Source organism: Cuculus canorus, chromosome 3, assembly GCF_017976375.1.
Source record: "Cuculus canorus isolate bCucCan1 chromosome 3, bCucCan1.pri, whole genome shotgun sequence".
Classification (NCBI taxonomy): Eukaryota; Metazoa; Chordata; class Aves; order Cuculiformes; family Cuculidae; genus Cuculus; species Cuculus canorus.
Window position 1 is genome coordinate 86,935,345 of NC_071403.1, and position 23,338 is coordinate 86,958,682.

Here is a 23,338-nt window from a genome sequence, read left to right on the forward strand (position 1 = left end):
TTGGAATGGGTTGAGAGGAGGGCTACAAAGATGATCAGAGGGCTGGAGCACCTCTACCATGAGGACAGGCTGAGGCAGTCGAGGTTATTCAGCCTGGAGAAGAGAAGGTTCAGAGGAGACCTTATAGTGACATTCCCCTACCTGAAGGGGCTACAAGAAAGCAGAGGAGGAACTATTTACAAAGGCTTGTAGTGATAGGACTAGGGGCAATGGGTATAAACTGGAGAGGAGCAGATTTAAGCTAGACATAAGGAGGAATTTCTTCACGATGAGAGTGGTGAGACACTGGCCCAGGTTGCCCAGGGAAGTTGTGGCTGCCCCATCCTTAGAGGTGTTCAAGGCCATGTGGGATGGGGCTTTAGTCAGCCTGGTCTAGTGGGAGGTGTCCCTGCCCATGGCAGGGGGGTTGGAACTGGATGATCTTCAAGGTCACTTCCAACCCAAACTATTCTATGATTCTATATTTGTCAAAGGAATGTATGATAAGGCTTTGACAGGATGAGAAATAATCATTTGTTCTTAAATTCATTTCACATCACATGCGTTTTTTGTTTCTACTCAGACACCACTAGAATTTCTTTTCAAACTACTGTGAATTGATAGGAAGATAGAATTGAAAAATGTTGGTTAAAGATATTAAGCAGGGCAAAAAGATAGTTTATTTATTTATTTATATTTGTTAAATATGCTTGTCCTGTTCTTTGCTACAGAGAGCACAGAACTATAGTGATACAGCAGAATATGTATAGCGGAGTTTTCATAGCTAAATTATTGGGAGCAGAGCATTGCGGGGGAGGCAAGCCCAATTAGATCAGTACATTCCTCGCCCCCTTACTTTTTTATTTATTGTGCAATCCAATAGATCTCACTGCAAGGAAGTTCACCTGGTGTTTATGTACCACTGTGTTGTACTAAAAAGTATATTGCAACCATGTTTGTCTCTCACCTCTAGCGTAAAACAAACAGGGATTTTTATGCCAAATTCTACTACAAGAACAAGTAATAAAATTTCCAAAGAAATCTGGTGTTCAGTAGAAGTAAGAGCTGGAGTCCCAGATTTCTTGCCTTTGGTGAGCCGCCTGGATGTTTCTGGAATGGTCTGTCCACTCAGGATTATTTCAGTGGAAATGATTGTTCAGCAAGCTTAGGGCTGGGATAACCTATGCTGACCAAATATTGATTATTTTTTATTATTAGAGGGAACCTAGTGGACAGAATGGGTCTTTCAGAACTGCTGCCATATATAAGGAAGAAGTGGCTGGCCTGAACTTCTAGCTTAGATACTGAGGTCATCTAGTCCAACAGCTTGCATGATCAGAGTTGGCACTTGAAGGTGAATTGAAATACACTTGTGTTTTCAGTACTGCATGTGAAGACCAAGGACACAGTAATGATTTTTTTCACTGTTTTTACATCAAGATGTCTGTAGAATTGAAGTTTGGCAATAAGTTAAACAGTTCATATGGTCAGAATTGTTTTTAATAAACATCTGGCTTTGTCTTTTACCGTGTTTTTAAGAAAACAGTATCTCTCTAGTACAGCTTTGCATATATGTACTCCTGCTGGAGTAACTTGGCAAAGTGAGGTCAACTCACAATGGAGCAGAGAATTTTATGGGGTTTATTTTCTGAATTTCTCTGCCGTAATAGTTGCATTCTGAAAATGACTAAGTGTGATGGTTTAATTACAAAAAAAGAAATGGTTTTCATAACTCCTCCCACTGAGCTTTCTCTCTCTCATACAAGATACAGCATCAGAATAAGCTGATAAGTACTGCAACTTAGTCTTAAAGATTATATGTATCATTTAATTGAGATTAATTAGGCAGAAATATTCAGTTAATTCTGAAATGTGCCTCTGATTTTCCTGTCCAATGTTTTAAATTCCTTTAAACTCTTTTTGAGAGAGACACTTATAACCTTATACCAAGCTGTCACTGTGGTAGGGCACCATTATTTAAGTTGAATATATGAATAATCAGAAACAATAGGGACAGCAAGAAGGTGCTAGTTTTAATCTGTGATAATAATATAAAATCACATGAAACCCAACTTGATGGTATTTTTCCTGCAATCTGTGCAGTTATTTTAGACAGAAGAAAACAGATCCATGGATGATAGAGTGGTCAGTGGAATCCTTCAGGACAGAATTTTTATCTTCATTTTTACAAACAAATGCAGAATATTTTCTGCAACATTTGATGACTTAGCATGCATCTTCTTCAAGCGTTCAACAATCATAGTTCTTGTAACTGTGTAATTTGGTGTCATGTTACATCTCTCCCTTTCATGGAAAAAGCTTTCAAAATCATTATGAGACCTCTTCACATTAATGATAAGTCTTTTTTGTAATTTTGAAAATTAGATTACTGTGTAATGGACAGCTGCTAATATGTACCTTGGAAGATTTCACTTTATTAATGATTCTTGATGTCTTGTTTTCTCACTGTTTGGATTTAGCTCCTCTTTCACTCGGGTATATTGGTGTCCCTAAGCCTTTCTGGGCCACAGCTGGAGAAGGTGGTGATTGACAGGACCCTGGTGGGGAAGCTCATCTCCGACACCATCAGCGATGGTAATTACACCCACGTGCAAATCAATTGCCTACATTAACAATAGAGTAGAGAAACAGTATGTCAACAGGTAGACTAATTATTGCCACTGGGGACTTGCAAACACAACAAGTAATTGCTTGTAAAGCCATGGTTACAACCCTCAGGACTATGAACACTTTAAGAATAATATTTAACATCAAAGTTTTCAGCCTTGTCAAATACTGAATGGTTTTCTAAAATTTTCTTAGAGGTTTTAATCACTGCAAACGTGCCCTTTAAACTTGTCATGTTTATTTCATAAGTGGGAAAATGGGCCAGAACCAAGCATCAGCCAACTGATTAATTACATGGGATAGTTATTATTAAAATATTTACTTATTAGAAAAGGCTAGATATCATTAGTTACATGGAGGTGACCTGATTTAGTTTCTAGATTTCCAGAATCTTACAATTATTAGTCACTAGTCATTAACTAATGACTCCTAAAAAGGAAGTTTTAGTTTTATGTAGAAGAAAACTTATGAAAATGTACCAGTTCTCAACATCTTTCTAGTATGACTGTAGCTTTCAATGTGTCTCTACAGAGCTCTGCTGAGAACCCAACTGGGCGTCAGTGTCTTGGCATCTGCATGATCAAAAATATGGAATATTGATGCATGCCAAATTACATGTGCATTATCTTCCAAATTCTTAAATAGTAGACCCAAATTACATCCTTTTAATAAGAATATATGCTCCATTTAGCTTTGATCTTTAATGATTTCTTCTCTTCCATACCCAAGCATGTATTGAATATTGGTCTGGTTATTTAAGAAGGCTGCAATACTGTGTCCCTCTGATCTTCTGTTATCAGTATACTGTAGTTTAGTCTTGAAAAATAATGATAATCTAACTATTTTAGAATCTTTAGTATAAAAGAAACTAACCGTAACCTCATTTTTTATCAGCTAATTATACAGAGTATAAAATGCATTTAATATCTTGACTCCTTTTTTTCACCCTTCACATAAGTTACTAGATTACTGATTCTATCTCAGATTTTTCTGCCCTCTGTTTCCAGGGGGACAATTTCTTACTTTCAGGTTACAAAAAAAGTAGGAAAGCGTGGAAGCTAATTTATGCCAAAATTTGAATTGTTTGTAGAACTTACTAGGAATACTGTCTTTAAAAAAAAAAAATTATTAAATTATAAATGTCTTGCCTTACACTGGCTTAATATGTTCGATAAATACAATTTTTTTTAAAAAAAAATATTGCAAGCTAAAAAAACCTACAACAATAATAAAGCAATGAATGTTTCCTACAGTTATACCACTCAAGCAGCTACAAATAACATTATGGTTTATGTAATTATGTAATGGTTTGTCCTTATTTTCACTTATTCGAGAATTGCTAAAACCTCCATGTTTGGTAATACCCATGTCTGAAGGCGAAACAGGACTGCTTCTGTCCAGTAAAAGCAAAACCTGCAAAACCTGTCATTGCAATACTTATATTTTTAATGTACAACAAAAGAAGGTAGTATTGTTACCTGCACAAATAGTGCTCAAAATACAAATTTTTGTACTGAGCTATCCTTATGTGAGAACTATGACATAATGTTGCCCTAGAATAAATGACGTTTAATCCAACATAACTGCATATCTTCCCAAATCTAGGTTGGAATTAGGGTTGTGATTATAAAGTTGGCCAAAAGAGATATGATTTTTAATACAAGAAATCTGTATAAAAATAATAGTTCTTATTTTAACAATTGTTTATAGGGAGAAATGGTTAAGATTACAACCTGCCAAAACTACTTACAAAATATGGCATACTCTCTTAATATTTGCAATAAAGATCATATTGTGTGTGCAAAATATAGAATTAAGATTTGATTTAAAATCCTCCTGCCCATAATAAAGTACTCTTGATTTTTATCATTTATAGGCAAAATTAAAAAATAAATTTAATTTGAAATTATAGCAAAATTGCTTTCCTAAAAAAAATCTCATTTTCTAAATTATTTTGTGGCATTGAGGTATTGCAGTACTTGTACAGGGAATATTAACTGCGCTGCCTGCCTTTTTTAAGGTAATCTGACTGTGCAGCATATGGGTCCTCTCTGAATATCTGTCTAACTAGGCCCATAGTTGTGTTCGTATTGATCTGGTCTCCACTCCTGCTGCAGACAACCATGGATACTGAAAAGCAAGGGACTGCTAGTCTTGTTCACTCATGCCCAGGGATCTTTGAATCCCGCTTTGTTTCCTTTAACCACAACAAATTTCAGAAGCATCTGAGGTGTGCTGTGGGTCATATTTAGTGTAAACAATGGCTATGAGGATATCAACATGTTTAACTGTACGTATTAAGGATACTATACTCAATGGCTATGAATTGTCATGTGTGTTTAGGATCTCGGTTATACCTTCGAACTCACCATGCTGGATACTTTATCACTATTTCTTTTTTTTTCAAAAGCTAGTGTTAGTATTACATTTTGAAGGCAATCATTTGACTTTAAAATTTACCCTTTAGCATTTGCATGCTAGATATTTCAGAGCTGCACCAGTGCATGACTATTAGAAAATTAAAACTGGTTATAAATTAGACTAAATGAAGGCAAAGGAGTCAGTTTTTACTGCCTATGTGTAAGACTAAATGGTCAGTCTACTTAAGGATATATAAAATACAATTTAAGAATCTAGGATATTAGTCACAGATTTTTTTTTTTCAGGGATTGTTCTGCAGGGTTTTACTTGTTCCTTTTATTAGAGGTTTCTGGGCTGATTAACTTAAAACAGCTTACTGGCTTTACTTTAAACCCAATTCTCATGAACAATTTTTCAGTGATCTGGTACTAGTTACCCCCATGACTCACTGCATTCTCTGTCATCTTTTTAAACATGGGCACTGCTTGAATAATTGCATAACACTTGGGGAAAAAAATCTAGATACTATTGTCTAATTAATTTTTATTGTCTAATTAGTTATTCTCTTTTATATTTACCTGTTTTGGTCTAGCACCCCCTTATGATAACAGTGGGGGATTCCACTACACTTTCCCAGACTCCAAGGGGATCTATTCCATCTTGATTACCTGTGTTTTGGGTACCTCCATGCAAAGCTTTCAACGGTTTCATAACCCCTCTAAAGCACAGTCCTGTATGTAACAGAGTCCTGGGTGCCTGCAGCAGCACCCAGAACCTTACAATGTCTAAAATACCAGATACACCTCAAGTACACCACAAGCAATTCTGTGTTAGGTGCATTTCTGAAATACTGGTGCATGTTACCGTAACCGAAAAGAAGACTGAAGGCTGAACTGAGATGAAGATGAATGTGGAAGGGCATAAACCTTATATTTCAATGTAGTGGTTACTTGATATGGAATAACTTATTCACATTTCTGTAATCAGAGTGCTTCCTAGGCTTTATTTCTCATTTCCAAGAGGGTCCTGGCAGGATGACACACTGATGTCTTTTAGGAAATTACAGAGGCTTCAGTGTAATATTTAAGATGCTATCTTGAAAAAATTCTTTTTTTGCAGTGTCTCAGTGGAGGGTACAGTAATTTGTTTTGTTACTAGAAACAGGTATTACAGTGGTGACAACTGACAATTTTTATTTGTTTTCAGCTATTCTTACAGACAATTTCATCATCTTGTCATTTGAGGACCATAACCAACTCTGCTTTATTCAGTTTACGAAGAAGGTGGATTCTCCTGATGTAAACAAAAGACTGGAAAAGCTCTCTTGTTTGGACTTTAAGGTATTGCTGTCGATAGTGACTGTAAATACTGCAGTAACATAACATGAATCACTGGTATTCATTGATATCATACAATGGTATAAATAGCAAACCTTTATATAACTGATCAGCTCAAATTCTAAAGATGGCAGTTATTGAAAAGTCAAAAAAAAATTACATGGCATTCTGAGTTAATGAGTTAAAATACTGTGCCAAGAGGGATTCAATTTTCTACTGTATTTAGGTTAAGGGCTCAGACACACAGTCGAGTTACCCCTGCTTAACAGATTACCTTGTGTCAGTTGAGCAGCAGTAACTGACCCTTTTGCACATTCTCAGTATCTAACAAGCATGAAGCAAAATCTGTAATGGTAAACCTCAGTGTAAAAGATTTAAGCTAATGTGTTTTACCTCTTGTTTGCTGTGGGCTAAAAACGCACACATGGTCAATTACTATGGCTCAGATGATACACCCGAACTCATGAAGTTGTGATAATTCAGTCATCTGTCTGACCTCCAAGACTGTTGTAATTCTTTGCAGAAATCTTAATTTTCCCTCTAGTTACAGTAATCGTGTTGTTGGGAGAGTTGGTTTTACAATTAGGCACTGAGCTAGGACTCAAGATACAGAAGCCACTGGCAAACTAAGCATATGACCTTAGGCAAGCAACTTGATGGCTGTGTATCTCAACTCACTACTTACACAGTGAAGATTAAAATACGCCTTTTTTTCCAGCCCTTTATGTACAGGTGTGTCTATCCACAGTTACAGGGGTAGCTGAAAAATAGTCTAGAGGTAACTGAGCTGGCTTTAAAGTAGCAAGTGTGAATGTTAGTAGCATCCAGCGCGTCTCAAGATGAATGACACTGTGTCTTGGATGGATTGGGCCGTGTAGACTTATTTCAACCATAATCTCTTTGACATCAAGGCAGTGTAGGAGCGGGGCTGCATTCAATTCACTGCAAAAATGAAGGAGAGACAAACCTTTGCCTAAGAAAGGTAGAAAGATGTAATAAGCAAAGGAGAGAGTTTGTATTTATTTCAGACTGGATAAGTGTTAAGGAAAACAATCTTGTTCTGGCAAATATTTTCCCCTTGACAACCTGTCAGTAATTTGCTTCCTCACATAAGGGAGTTTACATCTGCAAGGTGAGCTTTTTAAGGATGTGTTTAATTTAAGTTTTGCCATATTACATTTTAACTTGCTTGGTAGAAATACTTTCTGGTAGGATGAATATCTAATACATTTTCCAGGCTGTTTCAGTTCACAGCCTCTTTTCAGCAATGACTTGTGTTTGCGAGATTGATCCAACCTCTGTAACGTGGATTTGAGACAGTTCACTGTTCACCAGGAACTGAGCTGATACGTAGTTAACTTTAAAATGATGTGTACTTGTGCCTGGCCTACAGTGTTTGTTAAGGTAGTGCAGTGTAAGTTTTTTTATTAATAGCTCTAAACTTTAATGAAGAAGTTGTGGTAAGCTGAAGATGACCTTCATAATTTAATTGTAAGGGTCATAGCTCCCTAGTTAATTTATGTTTAGAAAATATATGTTCATTCTAGGTATTCCTGGGCACTTTTTGGATCTAATGGTTATGGTGTTTTTTCCTTGGGAAAGGAGGAAAGCCTAATCCATAGAAAACTCTCTCTGTCCTAGGAAACCAGAAGTATCTGCTGTATTCTTTAATATGGTTGTTATGTTCAGTTCTTTGCTGACACAGCTGAGTTTCTAGAAATGCCTCCATGTTCAGTGTTAACTTTGCTTTCTCTTGAAATCAGTGGGAATCACTATGGATTGTTTCTTTGCCAGTCAAAAAAAAGGCATTTGCATTTTTCAATTGAATGTTCTTTTGTGTGAGGCTTGCTAGTTAGGCAGCTAAATATTATTTATTTTATCTTCAAAATTACACCAGTGTGAGCCAGCAGAAAGCATTTTCACTACTGTAATAATATTGTATCAGCTCTCTGCATTGAATTAGAGTTCTTTATGCCTGCTTTTGGTCAAACTCACAAAAGCTTAAAGATCACAGACCCAGTCAACAGTAGTGTCACTATAACTAACAAAAGAAACAAAAGATGGTCCTCGGTTGCTGATGTGCAAACTTACAACAATATATACTTTAGCAAAAGCCATTACTTAGTGCTGATTTTTTTTTTTTTTCAAGAGAAGTGGAATTAGAAGGTAACTTGCACAATTATAAAACTACCATGGGATTAAAATAGAAAGCTAAGATTCAGGAAATTTGAGTGTAGCTTTCATCCCTGCCTCTGACTTTTGGTGTAGCTGTGACAAGTGTATGTAGCATTTGAGTTTAAATTCCCGTTTGTAAAATGAGAAAAATGCTTGCTTACAATCATATGTAGTGATACAATTAAAATCCTGTCATATTTGCATTGTAATTTCTTTGGTACCTGGACAAATACAACTTCACACTCTTCACTGTCCAGCCTTATGGTGGGCAAAATTGGCAGGGAACACTAGGCAGTGCTGCACTGCCAGGGTGCTATTAGTAGTGAGAACAAGTCAGCCCTCCGTTCCTCCTCACAGTTTGATATTAATCCAAAAGTTGGAGGTTTTTACACAATACATACCTAAATGGAAGAATTACTTTCTCTACACTTTTCCTTTCTAAACGATACCATCTTAGATTGTGTTTACACTTTGAAAAAAGAAAGACACTGTATGAATCACTATAGTCTTGAAGACCAGCAAAATATAAAAACAATCATTTGCCTTTTCCCAGAAGCATAGTCCATGTTTGAAAGTGCCACCTCTAATGCAAGGCATAAGATTTGTGGCTGTTATAACATATGAAATTCTTATGAACAGTTAACGCTGCAATACAGCACATAGTAATATCTGTGCAAGTATTTGTGGGTTTCCATCCTCATAAATGTGTTGTTGCCAAATTAACTATTTATATATAGTTTTAATTCAAGTGTTGAGCACCTGTTAACTTTTATGTGTGTTTTATCTTTACACTTCTAAAGAGTATTTTGACAAGTAAAACACAGTATATTCTGCAAATATTGACCTTTTCCAAGTTTTTCCCATCTGTATTTTTTTAATCTATTTCAATTTTCTGAAGGATGAGATGTTACAAGGAGTTAAATGTTTACCATGAGAGAACAACATTGGTAATTACTTTGATTTCAGTTTCTTTTGATGTGTATTCAGGGGATGAAGAGGTCAATAATATTATGACCATGCAAATAGAAAAGGGTTCTTTTTGACCATATAAAAAACAGCAAAGGATTATTAAAGCATTAACCTTGATTTTAATGGCCTTGGTTGAGTGGTGAGATCACAATTTGGATGAGCCTGATTATTTACTAAATACAATACATAAATGCAACGGGTTCTTAACACCCATTGCACTCTGGCATTATCGCATTACTGCCATCCTTTGTTGCCTTGCAGACAGGAATATGAAAGCAATCTGTCATGTAGTGAGACTGGCTCCAGAAGCATTTCTCTGATAAGAAGACCCCCTGCCCTTTGCTAGTGTCTGGTCCAGTAGGCTTAGCCATGCGCTTAATCCCCAGAAAGTGGTTCGATTATTGCTGACCAGCAATGGCAAGATAGTTTTTTTTTTCCCCTAGCTATCAACCTTCCATTAATTCCTTAAGCAGAAATGCGGTGCAATCTATATTTCCTTGGCATGTGTCACCCAGATGGTGCACTGCTCATGTTTTCAAATAACCATGCTCCAAAATAACAGAGTTTGAATAATAAATTCCGCAAATCCTTCCTGCGAAAGAGGCACAATTCTCAAGAGCTGCATAAACTTTACGCATGATGCCATAGCTTATCCACAATATGCAGAAAAGTGTATATTCTCTTGCAAAGTGGATATTTATATCGGGATTCTTTAATTTAGAGAGGAAAAAGAAAGATATATGTTTGCTCAAACCCTGTAGAATATATTTCATATTTGATTATGTCTTAAACACTAGCCTTAACTCTCTGGTCAGCTTTGCAGAACTTGTCATTTAATATGGCTAAGCTTAAATCCTATGTGTAGGTCGATGCTGTCAAGCAACCATGACTGTACATTTTGGTATTGATTGGAGTCATTGCAGTAAATTCCTTCTTAACTCACATTCCTTTCCTTTTCAATCCCCCTCCCCCCCCGCCTCCACACACACACCAGATAAAAGTGTGAGCATGTCTTTTTCTGTCTGAGGAGATATTTTTTACATTTACAGACAGCCTATATGAAGATATATGTACACAGTTCTCTGTGTATATATATATTCTCTTTCACATGTCCAACGTAAATGCTCCCAATTGCTCCTACTGTGCTATTTTGTCACTTCAAATATTTCCTGCATTTTTTCTTCCATCAGATTTCTTATATTGATATACTTGGACCAGAAGGTAGAAGGATGAAACGTCACCTAGCAATAAACTCTGTGCAAGATATGGTCATTTGCTGGTGGTCAGCAACTAGTGATGGAGCCTGGCCTTGGTCTCCTATTTCCTGTGAGAGGGACAGAGCCAACCTATTGCTATTAGGCTGTGCACATGGCAAATTGGAGGTAAAGTGCTAAACTCTCTTATTACATGATATTTTTGATTTGCTAAAGAAATAACTATTCAACTTAAATGCATATTCAAGTAGATATAAAGAACAGACATGATAAAAACATAAGAAGGGAAGATCAACCATTGCAATCTTAGAACCAAATGTTTGTTATTCAATAAAAACCCACTTTATTTAGCACGTTCACTATTTTCACATCAAAACTGGCAATCCGAGAAACGTAGCAAGGAAGTTAGATCTTTATAATGGAATAGCTTTGGAGCTGCTGACACTGAAAATAAAAGTGTCAGAGTACCAGTAGAAAACTAATCTGAGCTAAAAACTGTAGCTATTGCATGCTTGTCTACTGCAATTATTTTATGTTGCCTGCAATATTAATTGATAGGCATTTTACATCTATTTTAAGTGTTTTATTGTAGAACTTTAGCTACACCCAAGTGCTGCTTAAATTGTTGCTATGGCTATTTATCAAATCTGAGACCAATTTTTTTCTTAAAGAAAAATCAAAATTCCCCATCTACAGGTGGGAATGTAAGCTACAAGTTAGAATGAGTCTACAAGCTGACCCTCTTTCCTGATGCTCAGCTTACCTCTTTAGGAAAATTGTTTCCATTTCATCTATTTCATTTTTATTTAGTCTATTTAACAATATTTTAATTCAATTTCTTATGTTAGCTAAAAACTTGAAAATGAAGCTGTCTGGGCATACTCTGAAAAGAAATGGAGCCTGAATTTAAGATGTAAAAGCTGCTCTGGACTAGCATCTTGTATGGGTGCTCCTGTATTTGGAGTTTTGTTTTCAGTTTAGCTTAAGGCATTACTAATATGGACTAAAAATACACTGTCTGTGGGAGAAGAGCACAAACTTGAGGATCAGCTGTAGAATAGCTGTTCTGGAGTAGTTACTACAGGCTATTTCCCTGTGGGGAAAAAAAACTAACTAACACTTTAAAATAAGCTGCTCTTATAAACAACAACCTGTTCTCTTTAATTAGGGAAGTTGTACATGTTTTAATGTCTTGGAATTATTACTTTGATAACTAATATTAATTTCAATGAGCTTTTTTTTTTTTTGCTTGGGATTTTATCAAAAGCGAAAAAGAAAAGGTAGTTGAGACAGCTTTTCTTTCTTATTTCAGTCATTAGTCAGTGTAGAATTTAAGTTTAAATTACCTCAAGTTCTGCCTTCTTTGCTTCTTTTTGATTGACCTCTCTCTCTGCTGGCAGTCATCTTTGACTCATCTCTCTTCTCTGTCCGATAGTCACCTGCAGTTCTCCATTCCCCCTGCAACTATGCCCAATCACATAAAAAATTACACTGGTAGCTAAAGTGTGCGTCTGTTCTTGGTAAGTTTTTTCAGCCTAGTCCCTGTGTTGATATCATGAAACTTTATCCTACTTATATTTCAGATCTTATTTCTTTCCATGACTTCCGTATGTCCAGGTTCTGACAGCAACATTCTCTTGTCTTTTGTCTCCTTCCCACGTCTTCCAGAAGGCTCTCTAATGCCAGCATAGCAGTTTGCAATCTCCATTTTCTGAGATGTTTTTTAGAGACTCATTTCTTCTAAGAAATTCGCTGAAACCACCCTGTCAGTTTAAAGCTTTCTTTGTTTCATTTTATGTATTAAAGGGAGATTTCCAAATTACAGTGTTGCTCTGCATCTTTCAATACACCTTGTTTTATCTTTTTCTGGTTCAGACTCTAAATTGCTCAGGGCTGAGACTGTCTAGTATAGTCCCAAGAACATCACTGGTGCTTAACACAGTAATGATAATAAGCATTCACTGAGCCTTTAGGCCTAAAGTCATAATCCTTTTAATTTAGCCCATATTGTATAAGAAAATTATTTTTAAAAGCAGAAATGCCAATTTTAACTGTTCAGTTGCCTTCCCTTTTCTGATTCTTTTCCTGTACTTGTCTGTTGTAATCCTAAAATCTTTGGATGAAGTTTCTTTTCCTGTATTTGTCAGTAAATTACCAACAAATATGCCAGGGCTATGGAAAATTTAGTCATATATAGACAACAAACTGTCTTGCTGGTTGTCAATTAGTCTGTTCCATGTGCATTTCTCTTGAATGCTCAGTGAGCTGCTGTGTAAGGCTTAAGACGCTCTGTTATGCTTACCCTGTGTATACATAACATGTAACCTACAGTACTGTTTGTGGGTTTTTTTCTTGATTTCTTTAGCACCCCATATGGGCAGCAGTTAAATTCTTGTGCATGGAAGGGGGATGTTGTAACCTGGAGGCTCTAGAAGTAGCATCAACCCCCAGCCTGCAGTAAACTGAGGTACATTTTTCTGTTACAGAGTCTTGGAGGAGAACTTTAACTTGACACCTTTTGAGGGTCATTTGATAGCTTAAACATGAGCAAGAATGTAGTTGGTGTTTCCAGACCTCTTCTAAACAGTCACTGTCTATGTCAGATACCACAAAAATACACTATTTCTTTGAACATGCTTACTTGCCTATGTTTGCCTCTACTCCTTTACCATTTGTAGTGTTCCTCAGGTACAGATCTGGAATAAAAACACAACATGCCATTGTTCTGCATGAAAGTAAATCCATATTTGTCATATTTGACCAATAATGTGAATTTTGTTCCAGTAAATTATTATTGTCAATGGAATAATGAGAAGCATAGAATCATAGAATCATAGAATCATAGAATCAAGTCTTGGAAAAGACTTGTAAGATTATTCAGTTTGAAGCATTTATCAAAAGAAAAAAGTGTAGTAAAGTAATACTGCCAGCATTTTACTTGAAAATAATAGTATTGCTTGGATAATACAAAATTATTATCTAGAATTGAGAGAAAAGCAGGAATCGCTTAATGTCTAGCCCATAAAGAGCTGTTTGGCATTTTTGATTTATGAAAAAGTAAACCAAGCCCAAGGAAATGAATGGGTGCTACCCACAGCCATTCTACAGCACCTTGGTACTGACGTAAATAAAAAACGCAAAAAGATCTGCCAGCTGCTGACACTTTTATTGTTGTGGGAGAGGGAATGTAAACAAGGCACTTCAGTGATATTACTTCCTTCCTGGAAGAATTTTCTGAGTGATATTTGCTGCCCACCAGAAGTGTGTTTATTGTGATGAGAGCAGGAATGGCTCTAGGACAAGGCAGCTCACCCCCTCCATGTGACGCTATCCTGTAACTATGTGTTCTGCATTGGGGTGATTCCCCTTGCACATACGGTATTTGGGGCAGCTTTTCACCTTAATAGATTTTGCATATTAAATACACTATAAATGTGATTTTAATTGTGCTGTGTGGCTTTATGTTTTAACATTTGCTACTACTACGGCTAAAGGTAGACATTATTCCTTTAAAAAAATAGAAACTACTTTTTCTTTGCAAATCTTAATTTCTTTTACTCTCTTCATTTTTTTTCCCTGAGATCAGTGTTTACTATGTTAAATGTAGGATTTAGTGAGGAATCCTCCCCTGAAGAAAGAAAAGCACTTTTTTCTTTAACACATAACTTTGCTGTGGTGTGTGTTATATCTTTATCTGCATGTATTCATGTTGCTGCAGGACTGTTTGCTGTTGAACCTTTCATAAATTGGTTTCCTCTGGTAAACTCATCCATTCTCCAAATTATTTATTTAATTATTTTGGTTTATTTTGTATCTTCTTTGTTAAATACCAATGATCAAGGATGTTATTTAAATTATCTCCCTGTGGAAATAATGCTGGTATTTTGATTTCAAAACCAGAAGAGGAATCTTCCAGAAATAATTTCAAACAATTGCTATGAATAAATAGGATCTGATGTGAAATCATCCTTGTATTAAATGCTTTGAGAGAAAGTCATGTTAAAATCAACATGAACTTTATTCTGTAAACTTAAGTTAACAGGAGGTGATGACGCCAGGGCTCAGTTACTGTAATACTTTGCATTTGTCTTTTCTATGTTTATTTTCACTCCATTTAGTGCTAGTGCAAATCACTGAAATTATACTTCAATCTTGTGGAAAAAATCATTTGCCTGAGAGAGAATATTGTTTTTCTTTCTCCCAAGAGGCAACATTAAGTAGTTACTGCTTCCACATTGTGCCTCAGACTTGTGAAATAAACACAGCAGATCTTTTACGAGTGAGCTATCGTACAATTACTGTAGCCCTCAGAAAAACATCTACAGTGTGTGACTGAATAGCTGAAATACCTCTCACATACATATAGCAAAGAATGTAAAATCCTTGATGTCACACTGGGTTAAAAGTTCAATGAATAATATGGGATAAAGATGATGATGATAAATTTTGAAAGAAAATAAGAATAAATGTTGGCTGAAGTTCTAAATAATAAGATTGCATGTAGGACTGTAAAAGCAATGCAGCCAAATAAGTAAGCTAGAGAAGGAGCCTTGCATTTTTATTTTTGAAAGGTTTAAAAACAGTGTTTTATTTTCTTACATCTTCACAGTGCTGTACTTAAAACTATTTTACTCTAGTGTGCGCTACACTTCCCACTCTACATTTCTAATTAAAGTGTTTGTTGTTATTTGGAGCCTCACTGTGTGAAATTAAATAAGCATTTTTTTAACATCCATAAAATAAATAAAACATTTTTCTCATCTGAAAGACACACAATTCGGTCACAGCAAGCTTATTTCTCTGTTTCTTTTGTTTTCTTCTTTTATCTGCCTGGTAAGCCAATTTTCTGCTTAAGAACTAGTGGTTAAAACTCTTAGTTGTTTTGATATGTGGACTTTATCCTTTCTCAGCACTCTATGTAAAGTACTTCAATTTTAAGTGTTCAAAGATTTGCACTGAGAAGAGTGATACTGCACACAAGCTAGTGCTATTATTTCTTTCAAACATGAAATGAAAGAAAGTATTTTAACAAGTATAATTCAGGAGCCTTATTTTACAAAGATTAGCAGATTCCTTTTCTCAGAGTGTTACAATTTCTCACTCTAGGATTTGAGAAGTTGACAAGTATAGTATCCCTCATACTGCTGATTAGCTGATACAGAGCACAGGCCAGTACTGCAAGGGGAAAATAATATAAATGTGCAGTAGTGGTGCATGACTGCCACATGAATAAGGGAAATATACATAAATTATGTGAACAGTATTTAAATACATTCACTGTATTTTTGTGGCATACATGTCACAAAATTAAAAAGGACTTCTAGTTTTTGGTTTGTTTTTTTTTTCTCGTTATTATTATTTTACAGAAAGTAATTGGTTTTATTTAATGCAAAGTACTTCCAGAAATCTTCCCTTGAAGTCCAAAGCTAAGTGCTTAGTCACAAGATTTATGGAAGACACTTAATGTGGAGTGGGATTATACACCCTGCCATATGATGTTATGGCTCTGTCTTTTTAGGTCCACTGCCCCGTTACCTTCTCTGCAAATTCTACAGTTGTCCTATCCAGGTCTAAGGGAACTTCTCCAGCTTTTACCTTCCTGTTCCCCAAGCAAATGTTTTGTTAACTTCATGATATATTGCTATTGTAATGTTCCCCTTTAGGGTTCCAGTGAAATCCTGCTCGCCAGGACGGAATCCCAGTGGATTCCTTTAAATGGACTGTGAAAGCACTATGTGCACTACATTTACTAGCATGTGGCTACTTACCAGATAGAAAAACAATTGGCAGGTAACGAAGTACCATCTTCTTCCGGAAAAAAAAAGGCATTTTCATTGCTAGACTTCATATTTTTAAAAGCATTCTTAGCCTTATTAACATGTCTCTGTAGTTGTATATCTCTCTGCTTTAGTTTTCCAGTTAGCGGCATGAAGAATTAATAATAAAAGTCATTTCTGACAGAGAAACTCAAATCTTGACTCTTTGATGAAAGAGAATATAATTTTTTTTCCCCCTTCAGAGTGCCAAATACCAGTTACATTCAGAAAAACTGGAAACCAGAACAAAGAGGTCTCTCAGCTTGGTACTCTTCCTCCAAGAGGCACATGAGGCCACTGATGCATGAGAAGCAGCTTATCTGTTCTAATCTAAGGAGAAATGTTTCTCTTGTTTTCAGCCAGAATATGAACAGCAGTGTCTAGAAAAGTTTCCTTTAAGCCTAATTTGTTTAAACATTATGTCAAAACTTCTGTTTTGAAATACAGCAAATAGTCTTTTTCTCCTCTCAGGAACTTTTCCCTAGTTTAGAGTTGCATTATAAACAGCATCCAGCCCTACCCCAGACTTCATTTCAAGGGCCTGCTCTCAAAATTATGTGAAGCTATGAAACCTCTCATCTCAAGGCTCATTAAATTAGCCTTCCAATATATAAGATTTTAGTTTCTTTTAAATTCAAAGTATTCGGGAACATTTTGTCCCACTTCTGCCATAACGAGGCAAAGCAAAGTTATTAATTGGTTTCAGTTTGGTTGCTGACTCTCAAATGACCAGATGACAACATTTATTTTTCTGTAACTATTTTCATGGCTGTTTTCCAGCAGTCACGCCTATGGAGATCTAATATCCATTTTTCGCATATTTTCTTCTCTATTGTCTTAAACTTCAAGGCCAATCTCTCTTCAGTCTTCCATCTCTCATAGGCTTGATAATTGTGTGGATCTTCATGACTTTCTTGTAGCATATGAGAAGATGTCCACAGAGGAACTCTGGTTTTGGATTAAAATATGCAGATTAATAATGCAGTGCATTGAAACCTGACACAGGAAGACAGAAATCTGAGTCCCAGAGGGCCTCAAGGCTCATTTCACTGAAGTTATGGAAGAAGTCACTGAAGTCTTTGAAGACTTGCTTGGGCAAGATTTCTATTTCGCATATTTGAAAGGCAGCTACCTGGGTCTCTATACACACTCTTAGGGAAAACTGCAGAACAAACAATAACAGTTCACCTTGTCTTTATTTGGGGTTACAGAACTCTGTGGTCATGCTAATCCTTTGTCCACAATAACCTCTTTTATGGGTTTCCTTGCTATGCAACTTAACACCCTAGTAAGCTACACATTTCAGCAGTTTTAACATCTGCACAGTAGCCACTGCACATTTTTTGGCACATAAATGCCTGGTTGCAGAGGCTAAGTCATTGGTGATGAAAGGGTGGAGATGAGAAAAATGGTTTTCAGACTATATAAGCTACTTAATCTTTTATATACTCTTTGATATATATTTTCATTGATCACTACTCTTCATTGAAATGAATTTACCTGGTTTTACAAGTTAGATGCAGTGGCTTCTGTGTTAAATGCTTTTGCATTAAGTGGTTCTTGGTATGTCCTAACTACTCATCTTAAACCAGCTAACACTTCGTGTTAACCAGCAGCTTGTTTGCAGCCACAGAACTGCAGTAATCTTTTTTTCTTTCTTTGAATGAGTACACCCTTTCACTGATAAAATAAGTAAACTGCCAGAACAAAACATCCTCAACAATCTGATCAGCACCCCGAATAACTTGTTTATAAATTCATCAGTTGCTTCTGAAGTAATGGGTGGTATGTAAAAAAAAATCTTACTTTCTTGTTCCCTTCCTTTGCAGAATGAAAGGCTAAATTATCTGTTAAGTTGTTCTTGTGATCTGTAGAAATTAACTTTAAACTGCTTTAATGTGTACATTTCAACTCAAAATTTCCAGATTTCCTCACTCGCCCTCTCTCTGCTTTTTAATCACATTTGTTACCCCTTTCTGTGTAAATGGTAATTGCATACCTCCTGAACTCATAAGAAAGGGCTTCCAAAATTAGTGGGAGGTCAGCAGCTTTAGTTTATAGTGTGAAGAATGCTAATGCTATGGATATACCTGAGGGTGGGGTTTGGCTCAGTTTTCCTTCCACTCTTTATTTCTGCATGAACAAACACCAGCAATTTTCTTACTGGCTTCTACCACTCTCAGTCTTCTAGAGACATTTGTTTTCTGTCTCTTTCAGAGAAATAGCTCTTCATAAGCCAATTTGTAACTTAGTTTTAGCTGGTACTTCTCCTAAACTTTCCCTGCTGGAGTCCTGCATAATACCTCTCACTCAAACCCACATATTCTAGGACAGGAGCCTTCACAGGACTCTGCTGTTGCCTCCATCACTTTATAGTACTTTCCATGTTTCCACACTACAAATTCTTGCTCTTTGCCAGCTGCTGTCTTTGTATCATATTCCGCCTTTTTGTTCTTCTTCCAGTTCAGCCTTCAAGTACCTCTAAATGGTCCCCATGTTTTTAGAAATTAATTTATTCTGCATCTAAAGCTATGTGGCACCAAAGAGCATCTACCACCTACTCATCTGGCAATGTGTAGTATACGTTGTTTAAACATGCCATTGTTTCTGTCACTACAGAGTAATATCTTCTGTTACCATGGCCCAGAGCAAATGATGAGAAATGCTCTACAGGTGATGCTCAAAGTAACCTATTATAATTTTTGCCAGAATTTTGGGAATTCCCCCCTGACTTGTGAATAATCTGTTATTCTTTTATTTCAGTCAGCTGCTCATTTCTCCTTTTACCAATACTGTTAGGACCATCTCCTCTTTTATCTTCTGTTCTGCTAACCTATTATGTACTCTGAACAAACAAATATGGCTCAAACTGTACCACAGCATTTTTTAATCAAAGGAATTAAACTTTAAAAAGTTAATCCAGTAGATTTTACAACTCCATTTCTAAAAGGCATATTTGTTTTAGCTTACTGACCCATGATAAAGCATATTTGCAGCAGTCTATTTTTTAAATCATCAAAGTAAAACCAAATTGTTACAAATGACTACCAAAACATTTTGGATTTTTTTCAGGTTCTAAGTTATGTCCGTACAGAATGGGATCTACTCAATGCTGGCTTCAGCACTAATCAGCCTTATCAGGTCTACACCGTGGAGCACTCCGTCTCCACAGAAAAAGAGCCCATGGCTGACAGCTGCATCTACAAGTGCGTTAGGAACAAAATTCGGTGTGTAGCAGTCACCAGAATACCACTGCGATCCAAGGCCATCAGCTGCTGCAGAGACACTACAGAAGACAAACTAGTCCTGGGTTGTGAAGATTCATCAATAATTCTGTATGAAGCCTATAACCAAGTGACTTTGTTGGCCCAAGCAGAACTGCTGCCGTCATTAATAGCCTACCACCCTTCTGGAGCCATATTGACGGTTGGCAGCTCTCAAGGGGAGCTGCAACTTTTTGACACGGCACTGTCCCCAGTTAAAATTCAGCTCCTAGCACAAGACTATTCACCTGAGGTGACTCTGCAATTCAGTAAACACTTTGATGCGCCTAGCAGCCTCATCCAGATCCAGTGGGCCACTCCTCAGTTTGCATCCACCAGCACTGATGGCTCAGATATTCATGATCTTTTGTTAGTTAGATTCGACAAAGGACCTGTAGGAGTACTTCACTTTAAACTTGGTGAGTTACTATTCACATCTATTGAACCTTCAGCTCTCAAGGAAACATCTCTACCTCACAAGCTTTTTGAAAGCAACACCTTCATTTTAGATATATGGGACCATATAGCTTTAAAAGCATGTAGTTCCAATGGTATCTGAAGGTGTGAAACAAGGAGTTATTTATGTTTCATAATTACTCAGTATCTTTTCACATGGGGTCTGGCAAATAGGACCCAAATCTATTGTTGGATCAGTGTTCCATTATGTTCCCTACTGCTCTAATAAAGCATAACAATTTCTTATATGGAAAATTCTTTTATTCCATAGAATATAATTTTAGGAATTGTATTCATTCTGTAGCAATACCCATAGCAAGCTAAAATAAGCTATATTTACTAGTAGGATAGTAATGCTGTTTTCTTTCCTAAATTATTTTTATGTGTGTATGATGCATATGATGTCCTTTACATTACAATATGTATTTGTCCCAGTATATTTGTTCTTCCTGACTTCAGTACATTAGTTAAAACATTTCTTCCCTTGAAGACTTTTCACACAAGAAGGAAGGTTTTCATAACCTTCAGAGAAGTTTGGACTTAGTTTATTTGCCGGGAGTTCTGAATAAAAGAAGTAATAATACTAATTTTAGAGGTTTTGTAGCACTTCCCACTTTAGGTATAAGGAGACTTTAAGAGCGTAAAACCATAACTATCTTCATTTTACAAACAGAATGGCAAGAAGCAGTAAAGGAAAGCTAAAAGGCTTTCCAAGAGTTATGCAAGGAGTCAGTGGATGAACTAAGAATAAACCCCCTGCCGCTGCTCATCAGTGAGAACCTTATTCATTCCATTCAAGTCAGGCAAGTTTTCAAGGAGCAAACCCACTGTGAGGGCTGAAAAAACAATCATGATTAAATCTTCTGACTACCAAGCCAGTGTTTCAGCAGAGCAGACAGCCATGTGGAATATACTCATCCTGGAAAATTTCAGCATTTTGCCCATTGTCTGTCCAGGGAAACAGGATTGCCTTTGTTGATCTTTACAGGACTTTTTTATTATTCATTTGTGTAAAGCTACGAGATTAGGAGGAAGACTTCTTTTATAAAAAAAGAACCCCAAAGAACAAAGTGACAATAAGGTTTGAAAATCTGTTTTATTTCTGTACTTATTCGGGCATGCATGTGTTTTCGTGTGGGAAAATCCTGTCTAAAAGTACTGCAGACCTAAACATTTAAAAAAATGAATTTAAAAAACTTTACTAAGAATGCCACTGCAAAAAGGGCAATTAGTGTTATAGGATGTTAGCAACAAAAAAATGTTGGATTGACTTAAAGTTGCATAGGTTTAAAAGAGCTAATCCAGATTATTTCATCCAAAAGTACTATTTAAAAAGCTGTTTACAAGTTATCATTTATTTTGAGATAATTTAGCTGCATTATGTTCAATAAAAGGTTTAATAGTTGCAGAGTACCCAGAACAGTAATTATAACAACTACTTGATGTTTTTATGTGTGTTGGCCATTAAAAAAACCCCTCTAAATTACCTCTTATTGTCAAGCAGAAGGCACTCTACCCACATCTACCTTGCTTTTCTTCAGTCCTCCCTTGTGGGGTTTTCTCACAACAGCTTTCCAGAAAGCACAGCTCTCCCCTTGCTATCTTTAGCACATTTATGTTCTTACCAAGGCAAGCAGGCTCTTAGTGCCGGGATTTAGAGGCCTTTCCTGCTAATTGCCAGCTTGTAAACTTAATTGGACTGTCTCCCTGGGCACTGTTCCTAAATCAATTAGGCAGTGAGTTGGCTGTCACCTCTTTTTCCCAAGTAGGTTGCCTGGAAGCCACTACCCAGGAGAAGTCAAGCATCCAAATGGGAAGATGTTGACCTCTACAGCTGAAAGTTATCACATTTTAAAATTCATTCTGTATAATTACTGTAAAATCTCTTCTAGGAAAAAGGCAAAGCTCTCTGTCCCTCCCTCCCTGCTTTCCTGTTTGTAGTCCACTGTGCAAAAATATGCTGTTCTCTATTGCGTCCTGGTTTTCCGCTTCACCCCTCTTCTCAGTTTGTGACACTACCAAGGTAATACTGTGTTGATTAGTCAGCCTTTCTTCCCAAACTCAGCAGTTTTTAGGTCTCTGCTATTTAACATCTAGGAGTCCATGACAGCAAAACTCAGACAGGCATTCAGGACTAAAATATAATCCATAATAAACTCATGGCTTGGAATTGTTTCCCATAAAAGTCTGTGAAGAAACTATGTAAAGGAGAATAGGCAAGTAAGTTTTTAACTTCCAGCTGAAATATTATGGTTTTGGAGAAGTTCTGTGAAGTCTCTGTTGTGCTGTCTAGCCAGATTTATTTCAGGAAAAGATTCATATTAAATTTACCTTCAGACATTAATGGCAAATATTTTTGGTGTCTAATGCCAAACTCAATTTCAAAACATTGCTGCTTCTTGTCATTGATATCAAACCAGATAAGGTCAGATGTTTTACTATACTTTTTATTTTCTCAATTCTTATTTTACATCACAAACAGTATTCCCAACTACATTTATGAAAATCTTGTGGGTTATGTTTTCTGTATATCAGGTCTCCTTTTCTCTGTTATCAGTTTTTTTTCTCCAGCCATTCTGTGGCTTTAGTATCACTACTGAAATTCAGCTTGTTCCCTTTTACATCACAATTTTCCCCTTAAAACTAGTTCTGACAACATCAGAATATAAATTCAGAAAATAATTAAAAAAAAATGTTTTTATTTAAAGAGAGAAGAGCAGTAAATTTATTCTGATCTCTTTCCAATATCTTGAACAGTAGTGATAAAGAGTACTCTAATGCAGTGACCCAAAACAAGGAAGAATTGCTAAAATGCCTTGTGTGGCATATGTCACAAGATCATTTGCATAGTCAAAGACAATAAATAACATTGCTCTTGGCAGGTTTTTGATCATCTTTTCTGTTCAGAAGCTAACACAAGTCAAGAAAATCTGAGAATCTTTTAATTTTTACTTTTCAGAGATGGATCGCTGTAGATAAATCATGCTCTTATGGAGTGAGCCATGGGCTACTTGTTTTCTTGTTTTTTTACCTTATGGCAAGCATGTTGCTAGTTTTATGTGCAACTGTATTTTAAAGGTATTCCCTCACAGAAGAAACGCTTCACTTGCCAGCTAGAAGTTCTGGCACAATTACAATAT

General features: G+C 36.3%; 1 protein-coding gene across 15 annotated transcripts in view; it reads left to right on the forward strand.

Moving 5' to 3' along the window:
* Positions 1 to 23,338, forward strand: part of WDPCP (WD repeat containing planar cell polarity effector) — a 164,706-nt gene that overhangs the window by 70,962 nt on the left and 70,406 nt on the right. For all 15 annotated transcript variants that reach the window (XR_008449200.1, XR_008449201.1, XR_008449202.1 and 12 more), the window contains 4 exons: positions 2,460 to 2,574; positions 6,175 to 6,308; positions 10,640 to 10,831; positions 19,552 to 20,161. Coding sequence is in view for 10 of the 15 variants with exons in the window: in XM_054063066.1 (XP_053919041.1) it covers positions 2,460 to 2,574; positions 6,175 to 6,308; positions 10,640 to 10,831; positions 19,552 to 20,161 (1,051 nt within the window). In the remaining 5 variants the exon portion in view is untranslated. The remainder of the gene's footprint in view (positions 1 to 2,459; positions 2,575 to 6,174; positions 6,309 to 10,639; positions 10,832 to 19,551; positions 20,162 to 23,338) is intronic.